We start from the raw sequence: 8,966 nt of genomic DNA on the forward strand, positions 1-8,966 counted from the left end.
CTGGCGAGCAGCAGGAGGCTCGGGGTGGCCCACGGTGGGAGCAGTGCCCAGCTCCACATCCCCTGGTTCTCCAAACTCTTGCGAGCAGCAAGGAGAGGCCAAGGGGAATTTGGGGCTCAGGTAGGACGGGGCGGGAGGCAGGTGACCTCCAGCTCTGGTGAAGACCGCTCAGCTGCCCTGGTGGCTCTGGGAGGAGATGCTTGTGCCCGGGGAGCTCCTTGCACACGCACATGCACGCCCAGCCCGGAGCATGGCGGGCAGCAGAGCGTGCCTGGGCCGTGTCTCCTGTCCTCTGGGGCTGCGGAGGAAGGACTGGAACACTCTGAGCTCACCGAGAGCCCTGCTGCACCGCCAAGGGCTCAGCACTGCCTCTGCAGCACGCTCGGCTTTCCCCAGCCCCGCACCGGGCTTTCCTCCGCATCCCAGGGATGCAGGCACTCTGCCCCGCTCCATCACCGCCACTCCCGGACCGCAGCCCGGCGCACATCCCCGTCACCCCCCTCGCACGGGTGGCCCCCGCTGTTCTAACACCGCTGCATTTAACACCCATTTTCTTCTGCCTCTTGTTCTCTCTCTCGGTCACTCACGGCTGCTTCTGCTCGGCCCCGCGCAGGCACCGAGAGCGGGCGCAGCTCCCCCTACTATAGCCAGTTAGATGTGAGGTCCTCCACTCCAACCTCATACCAAGCGCCCAAGCATTTCCACATCCCAGGTAGGCTCCGGAGCGCCCCGCTGCCCGGGGAGCCGTGTCCGTGGCATGCCCGCATGTGCCGTCCCCGCTGTGTCGCATGCCTAGCTCCGCCGCCTGCCTAGAGCCAGCTGGCAGCAGGATCTACCCCTGGGAGAGGCCATCCATAAACAGGACCTACGGCTTGAACCCTCCTCCTTCTCCTCCCCCCCGTCACCACCCGGAGGTCCCAGAGCCGCCCGTAGTCTGCTCGATCCTTGCAACATCCCTCTTCTTCCTCCTCCCTGCCCTCCCTCCACTGTTCCCCACACGAAGATGAGTGCCCTGGTGAGAGCCCGTCCCCCGCCCTGCCTTCCCCCAGGGTCACCAGCCGGAGCGTGTCTGCCAGAGGCGTTTCCACACCCACCCGCTACAGATGACTATTTTATACTCCCCCTAGGGCCCGCCGCTCCCTCCCCCCAGTGTCTGCTGGGCTTGCCAGATGCCTGCTCCCCTTCTGCAGGGATTGCAGGGGGCCACCAGGTAAGGGCCACCACCCGCCCCCGGCCACGCAGAGCCCACGGGGACGGGGCCGGAGCGGGCAGGAAGGGAGAGGGGGTTGGGAAGCAGGCAGAGCTGCCCATCGCCCCTCGCCGGGGTCAGAACCCCGCACCGTCCACCCAGCTGCGGCATCTCCCCGTGCCCCAAAAGCGTGGCACCCTCCCCAAGGCATCGCCGATGCCCTGGGGACACCGGGAGGCTCCCCCAGCTCCGCTCCCATCCCATCCCTGCCCATCCCACCCCTGCCCTGCCCTGCCGCTCGGTGTTTATGGATGGCCCCCTCCCTGCTCCAGCTCGCTTTCCCTCCCGACTCGCTCTTTTCTCTCTGTGCTGCGGAAAGAGGCTTTGGCTGATGCTGGCTCGCCCCAGGTAGCTCGCAGGCGGTTCTTGCCGGTGCCGGCACCCCGAGAACGGTGCCTCGCTGCCGGCTGGCAGGCTGTGCCCCCGCCCCGGTGCATGCTGTCGCTGGGCGCTCACTGCATGTCCTGGCGCTCCTGGGCAGCCGGGACCGCGCTCCCGTGCCCGGGCTGCCGGCCCGGAGCCTCCCGGAGCCCTCCCGGGGCACTCGAGGGCCCGGAGGCGGCTGTGTGATGGAAACGTGGCGTGGGGGTGGTGGCACCTGCAGGACCCGGGTCCTGTGCGCTCTCAGCACGCCCGCACTCACCTCCCTCTCGCCTTCTTTCTTCCCTTTCTCTCCCTCTTCGCCCACCAGCTGCTGGCGAAAGCAACATCTACAGGAAGCCGCCCATCTACAAGCGGCACGGTACGGTCTGGCTGTCTGTCCCTGTCCCCGTGTCACCCCGGGGAGGGGACCAGCGTGCTTGGGGCTGGGTGGGAGATGGGGCAGGCATCAGGGTGTGGGTGCTGGGCTCCGGTGGGATGCTCCTGCTCCTGCTCTGGGCAGCAGATAGGAATCAGTGGGGCACAGCTGTGGCTTTGGACCACATCCCTGTTCTGAGGGATGCAGCAAAGGCTGGCGGTGACACCAGGGATGGCTGTGGGAAGGGGAGCAGGGCCTTGGTGGGATAAGGGAGTCAGAGCAGCCTCAGGAAAGGGATGAAAAAAACAATTTGCAGTTTCACATGCGGCCCTGGAGAAAATGCAGCCCATCGTGGGTGGCTGCTCCAGCGGGAAACAGGCCTGGGGGTGCTGCAGGTTGGGAAGGGTGTTTGGGGGGCCCTCGGTGCTTGGTTGGCTCTCGGTGCTTGGTGGCCCCCGGTGTCTGGTGGCTCTCAGAGGGGCTGGCTTGCTCTGTCCCCACCTGCTCCTGCTCACAGAGGGACAGCAGCTCCCCTGAGCAGTAACTGTGTCTCCTCTCTCTCCCGGCTTTCCCCTCCCTCCTGCCCACCTCCCACCGCCCGCTGCTGCCTGCTCCTGCTGCTGTAAGTACCTGCTGGGTCCCCTGTGCCTGCCGGAGGTGTGGGATGGCTCTGCCACCTCCTGTCCCTGCTGCTCCTTCCCCTGTCACTCTCCTGGCCTCTGGTGCAGCAGAACTCCCCCGTATGCTGTCGAGGCTCTGTCCCCAGCCTGAGCACCCTGTGTGTTCCTGCTATGAGGAGCCAGCCCTGCCAGAGCACCTCTGCTGCCACCTTTCCCTGGCAGAACCCAGAGAGCCCCGTCCCTGCTGGTTCTGAGCCTTCCTCCATCCCCTCTGTCACCTCCTGGGGACAGGAGAGCACAGGCACCTCGGTGGCACTGCTGGGCCTGCCATGAGTACGGTGCAGGAGCCAGCACTTGTGGTGCCCTGGGCTCTCAGCCATTTGGGTCCCTTCCCAGCCACATCAGTGACATCCCCTGCTTGTCACTGTCCCCACTGTCTGCCTCAGTACCCTAGAGGAGTGTCAGCAGTGGGAAAACTGATTATTTCCAGCTCCACTCCGTGCCCAGACAGAAATCCCTGGCAGTCCTGGGGAGGGAAGAGGATCTGCCTTGGTTTGAGGGGGATTGCTGCAGATCCTCACCCTGGCTCTGCCCTCTCCTTCTGCAGACACCCCCTCTGCAGCCACGAAGAGCAAAACCAGCGAGGACATTGCTCAGTCATCCAAATACAGCCCTGCCTACTCCCCTGACCCCTACTACCACTCCGAGTCAGAGTACTGGTCCTTCCAGGGCTCACCCAAAGGTAACAAATTCCCCTTGGGCTGGGAGAAAGGGAAACCCATTCCTGCTCCATGTTTTCTGGGAGGAAACCCTGTTTTCAGTTGGGTCTGGACACAAAAGTGGGGTTGGGCTGAGATACCTGCCAAGGTGACCTCAATACCTAAGGAGTGTCTGGGAGCCAACTGTCCTCACACAGCTGGGGACTGTCTCCTCCCTGCCTGCCCCCACTTTTGTCCCCATCTGACCCCTGACGTGTCTCCTTGCAGCTCCCCGGGCCCGGAGGTTCTCCTCGGGTGGCGAGGAGGATGGCTACGACCGGGGCATGCACAAGGTGAGTGCCAGCCCTGCTGGGCACAGCCAGCACCAAACTGTCCCCAGCTGGCTCTGGGGAGAAGGCTCAGCCCTGCCCTGCCACCCAAGAAGGTGCCACCACCATCCCTGCTGCCCTCGGCCATCTGTCCCCTCCTGGCCACCCCCAGCAGGGGCTCTGAAGGAGGGGAGAGCATCCCCCAGCTGAGGCACCCCCGCCCCAGCAGCTCATCCTCAGGAGATGCCCAGCCCATGCCAGGGGATGCCCTTCTGTGCTGTGCCAGAGAGGGCAGGGCAGGGACAGGAAGGGTGACAGGTGGCTTTTCCCCCTGGCAGATCCAGAGTGGCATCGGGAGGCTGATCCTGAGGGAGGAGATGAAGGCTCGCTCCAACTCCTACGCAGACCCCTGGACCCCCCCTCGCAGCTCGGCCAGCAGCAGGGAGGCCCTGCACACAGCGGGCTACGAGGGCTCCCTCAATGGCTGTAAGGCTGTCCGTCTGTCCGTCTGTCCCACCCAGTACAGCCCCAGCCCCTCGGGAGGCCTGCAAAGCGGAGAGGGAGGAATGGGATGAGGAAAGGGCTGATGAGAGGTGCTGGGCATGGAGCTGGGCTCTTTTCCTCTCTGGAGGGCCCCATCCGTCCCCTGTGCCCCCGCTGGGATGGGGCATTGCCCAGTGGGCAGCCTGAAGGATCTCTTGGGGATCTGGCAGCACAGCCATGCCCAGGTGCTGTCCCCTGTTCTGGCCTGGCACCCCCGGGCTGCCTCACTTGCCCTCCTCTTCTCACAGAGCCCCCAGGGCACCCAGCCCTGTCCTTGGGGTCTGGGGGGGCACTTGAGAGCCTGGCAGCACAGATGGCCCTGTCCATTCCGTGCTCTCCTTCCTCGTGGCACATCTGCCCTCACGGAGCTGGCTGGGGATGCCCAGGGAGCCCCTCAGCCCTGGGAGCTCCTGGGAGCCCCAAGGAGGGTCTGTGGGGCTGGGGAGGGGCAGCTGTGCATGGATGGGGTGCTTGGCACTCCCTGACAGTGGCTCTGCTCTCCTTGCAGCTCCCCGCACCCATTACCTGGCTGACAGCGGTGAGTGCCTGACCCGAGCCCTCCCCAGCTTCTCCTGGGGGTCCAGAGCCCAAGCTGGAGGAGGTGCTGGGACCAGGGAGGGGAGAAGGGAAGCCAGAAGGAGCCCATGAAAGCCTGGGCTAGGATAGAGCTGGAGCAGGGCAGAGAGGATGAGGAGGGGGAGCTGGGAGAGGGGAATGGGTTGCTCAGAAGGGTGGGGGGGGAGGGTGCCACGGCCAGGGGATTTTGGGGAGAGGGATATCAGCACAGGCTGGGAATGAGCTGGAGCTGGAAGGAGACAGAGCTGGGAGCACAGAGACAGAGGGTGGCCCAGTGGGGGCTGTCCTGGGCTGTGAGGCTCATTGCTGCTTTTTCCCTGATGGACTTGGTGGCTTCTTTGCAGATCCCCTCATTTCTAAGTCAGCCTCCCTTCCTGCCTACAGGAGGAACGGGCTGCACAGGGTGAGTGCCTCCTGCTGCTGCCGGGCATCCCCCCCTGTCCCGGGCATCCCCCCCTGTCCCGGGCATCCCCCCCGTCCCGGGCATTCCCCCCTGTCCCGGGCATCCCCCCCTGTCCCGGGCATCCCCCCCTGTCCCGGGCATCCCCCCCTGTCCCGGGCATTCCCCCCTGTCCCAGGCTCCTCCAAGCCTCCAGTGCTCCCTTTCCATCCTGTTCCCCCCTCCTCTGCATCCCTGCTGTCACTGCTGCCCTGTGCCAATCCAAAATGATTATTATCATTAATAATCATTATTTTTTGGTGTCCAAAGTGCCCTATCCAGGCAGTGTCTGCCCTGAAACTCCCACAGGGCAAATCCAGAGGGCTGCTGGTGTTGCTTTCCAGCAGAAGAGCTTTGCTTTATGTCCCGGGGATTGTTTGGGATCAGGAGCTCTGCTCCTGCCTCCGTGTGACCTGGGCTTGTCACTTCATCTCCTCGTGTGTCGCTTTCCCTGCTGCTGGGTGGGGACCTCGGTGTCCCCGCCTGGGGACGTGGGAGGTGCCCCTGGAGTGGAGCCTCCCTCTCTCAGCCCGTCTCTCTCTCCATCCTTCCGCAGCCTCCCAGCGCGGAGCTGTTCCACTACGACAGCACCAATGCCGTCAACTGGGGGATGCGAGGTGAGAGGGGAGATGGGGACCCTGGGGCATCCCGGGGACTGCCCAGGGACTGCCCGTGCTGAGGGGCTGCCAACCCCCCCAGGCAGCTCTGGAGAGGGGGGCTGCAGGGGGCCGGGGTCCCCGCAGCCTCGGGCAGGGTGGTGACAGCAGAGGTGTGGCTCATGTCTGTCTTTCTGCTCTCCCCACAGAGTACAAGGTAAGACCCTTCTGCTGCAAGGAGAGGCCACCAGCCAGAGCCCCAGGGAGGTGTCCGTGTGTCCCCAGGCTCTTCAGAGGGAAGCTCAGCCCTTGTTCTGCTCCATCCTGGATCTGACAGCCCCACCCCAGGACTGTGGGGCTCACACCAGAGCCCCTCCCCTCCTGCAGGTCCCAGGGGCTGCTGAGCAGAATTGTCCCCTGGGTGAGGAGCAGAGCAGGGGGTTGTGCTGCTGGCTTCCTGCTCACACCCCTGCCTGGGTCATTCCTGCTTTTGAAGAGTGAGCAGGTTGTTCCAGAGCCACCGTGGAGCTTCAGGGTGGATCAGAGTCACCCTGAGAGCAGCTCCCACCTCTCCTTGTCCCACCCAAGCCCTGGAGGCAGCTGTGCCACCCAAACCCTGTTAAATACAGCAGCAGGCCTTGCCCTCATTCCCATGGGTGCCCCAAGTGTCTCGTGGCTGTCCCACAGTGTCCCTGTCCCTGTGCAGATTTACCCCTACGAGCTGCTCCTGGTGAAGACGAGGGGGAGGAACCAGCTGCCCAAAGATGTGGACAGGACTCGGTTAGAGGTAAGAGGAGCCTTTGGCACTGGGGACAATCAGGGCACAGAGGGACCTGATCCCACTGTGTGGGGCTCATGGCTGTGTGAGGAGCATCTCCACGCCTGCTCAGGGGCACACGAGTGGCAGGGCACTGTCACAGGGCTCCTGCTGCTCCCCTGTGCCTCTGGCAGGGGCAGGAGGGAGGCAGGTCCCCCCGTTCCCAGGGGAGCAGTGTCACCCCATTGTCCCAGCTGCCCTCAGAGCCCCTGGAAGGTGCCCAGCTCTGGCCCAGCCTCCCGTTTCTCCCCAGAGGCACCTGTCCCAGGAGGAATTCTACCAGATCTTCGGCATGACCATGGCCGAGTTCGACCGCCTGGCTCTGTGGAAGAGGAACGAGCTGAAGAAGCAGGCCCGGCTGTTCTAACCCAGTGCACTATAAATATATACATACCTATAAATATATACATAGAGAGATCTCTATATTGCAGCTCTGTATGATTCTGGGGGCTGTACGGGCCGCTGGGGCCCTCCCTGCACCCCTGAGAGTGAATTGGAGTCTCGCAGATCGTTTTGTGCTCTGTGTTTCCTTTCCTTTTCCAGCCTGAGTTCTGTACGGATCCCCGGGCTCTCCCCTTGGTGCCTGTCACTGCTGCCCCACAGGGACACGAGGGGAGGGTGAGGATTCACATCTGACATTTCAATTTCCACAAAGACACGAGGGGAGGGCAAGGATTTTCCTGCTGCAGCCACGGAGCCTGGGGCTGGCAGAGAGCAGGACTTTGGGATGGGGGCTGCACTGGGGTACCCCATCCCCTCCTGCTCAGCTGGGCTGTGGAGTTGGGGTGGAAAAGGCCCTGGGCACAACGGCAGGAAAGTGGGATCTCACTCCAGGCTCCTTAAATCCATCCCTGCCTTCACATGGCCGGGACTGGGGCACTTCAGGATCTGAAATGCAGAGCTTGGGGCAGGGCATAGACGTGCTGGGGACCCTGAGTCCCAATCCCTGCTGGGCTGGTGCCTTTCCCTGCAAAGCCTGGGCTGCTCCAGAGCCAGTTTATCCTCCCAAGGTGCCAGAATAGCCACTTTCCATCCCCAAACCCAGCCCTTCTTAAGTGGAACAGCCAAAGCCACCTCCTGCCTTGTGCAGTTTCTTGCTGCTTGTCTGGTTTGTCCAGGGCTGAGTATTCCAGGATATTCCAGCTGGGAGCTGGGGAAGGCCAGAGGAGAGGAGTGGGAAATGCAGGTCCCACGACCTGCTGGACCTCTCCTGGCTTTTCCTGAATTCCCCATCACAACTGCCATCATTCTCTGATGAATCCCTCTGGGAACGCAGGCAATTCCCTCCTCTGCAAACTCTACATCTTTGTATCCCAAACTCTATGGGATAACTTTGGTTTTTGCCTTATCTTTTTCATAAAATGAATGAGGTTGTTTCCGCACAAACATCTGCCCTGCTGTCTGTGGTGCTCTGCTTTCCTGTTTGCTCGTCCTGCAGGATTTTCAGGCATGCAGCCGGGTTGGACAGTCCCAAAAACAGCCCAGGGACTTGTGGGGTGTCAGCAGAGTTCCTGTGAGGGGACAGCACAGGTTTTACCTCCACTGTGCCATGAGCCACATTCTGGTCCCCTCTGAAAGCCTGCTGTCCTGGTGTCCCCACGGAGTGCATGCAGTGCCCTCCCTGCCATCCAAAGCTGCCCAATATTTTACCCAAAACTCCATCAGCAGGTTCCCCCTGCAGGGGTTTGCCAGGGGTCAGGGGGCTCACTCAGGGCAGGGGTTTCCCAGCAGCAGCAGCTCCAGCTCTGGAGCTTTGTGCCAGCCAGGAGAGGGCTGGGGATTGAGGTGAAGATGGCAACACTGCCCTGGGAGCTGCTCCTCTGCTCCAGCGCAGCAGTAAATGAGCCAAGCTGATTTATAATTATTTCACTCATATAAAATAGGGCTCTCTAAATCAAACCCAACTGTTTGTGGCTGTAGGAATCTTCCCTCTCCAGCAGCAGTTCCAGTGAGGAAGCCTGGGGGATGTTATTAATAACAGTAATAACTCAGCAGCAGGATCTTTTAATTTCCAAAGCATTTTATGGACAGTAGCTCTCCTCCACAAGGACCTGCATGGCAAACGTGGGGAAACTGAGGCAGGGCTTGGTTTTTGTTTTTTTTTCTTTCACAGCCAGGGCAGCATCTCCAGCTCCATTCTGGGGTAGCACTCCAAGCGTCCCTGCTGGTGTGCCAGTGCCCTGGGGGGGAGCAGGGACACCCCAGGTGTCACCAGCTGCCCTGGAATCTCTCCCTGGTTGCTCTGCAATTCCCAAAGCAGCCTGGCAGCGTTGGCAGCCCTGGGCTGAGATTCCTGCTCCAAAGGAGATCCCAAGTTATGGAAGAAAACTGGGGCTCAATCCAGAATGGAGAGCCCACCT

At 62.3% G+C, this 8,966-nt stretch overlaps 1 protein-coding gene across 1 annotated transcript in view; it reads left to right on the top strand.

Moving 5' to 3' along the window:
• ABLIM3 (actin binding LIM protein family member 3) overlaps window positions 1–7,029 on the top strand; it is a 37,607-nt gene extending 30,578 nt beyond the window's left edge. The window contains exons 9-20 of the mRNA XM_084215820.1: window positions 9–120; window positions 614–712; window positions 1,941–1,991; window positions 3,216–3,350; window positions 3,595–3,659; window positions 3,974–4,121; window positions 4,687–4,716; window positions 5,099–5,157; window positions 5,750–5,810; window positions 5,999–6,006; window positions 6,496–6,576; window positions 6,860–7,029. Of these exons, the coding sequence (XP_084071946.1) occupies window positions 9–120; window positions 614–712; window positions 1,941–1,991; window positions 3,216–3,350; window positions 3,595–3,659; window positions 3,974–4,121; window positions 4,687–4,716; window positions 5,099–5,157; window positions 5,750–5,810; window positions 5,999–6,006; window positions 6,496–6,576; window positions 6,860–6,973 (963 nt within the window). The 3' untranslated portion in view covers window positions 6,974–7,029. The remainder of the gene's footprint in view (window positions 1–8; window positions 121–613; window positions 713–1,940; window positions 1,992–3,215; window positions 3,351–3,594; window positions 3,660–3,973; window positions 4,122–4,686; window positions 4,717–5,098; window positions 5,158–5,749; window positions 5,811–5,998; window positions 6,007–6,495; window positions 6,577–6,859) is intronic.
• Window positions 7,030–8,966: the final 1,937 nt, after the last annotated feature.

This window comes from Fringilla coelebs, assembly GCF_963513975.1.
Source record: "Fringilla coelebs genome assembly, chromosome: 15".
NCBI classification, from domain to species: Eukaryota; Metazoa; Chordata; class Aves; order Passeriformes; family Fringillidae; genus Fringilla; species Fringilla coelebs.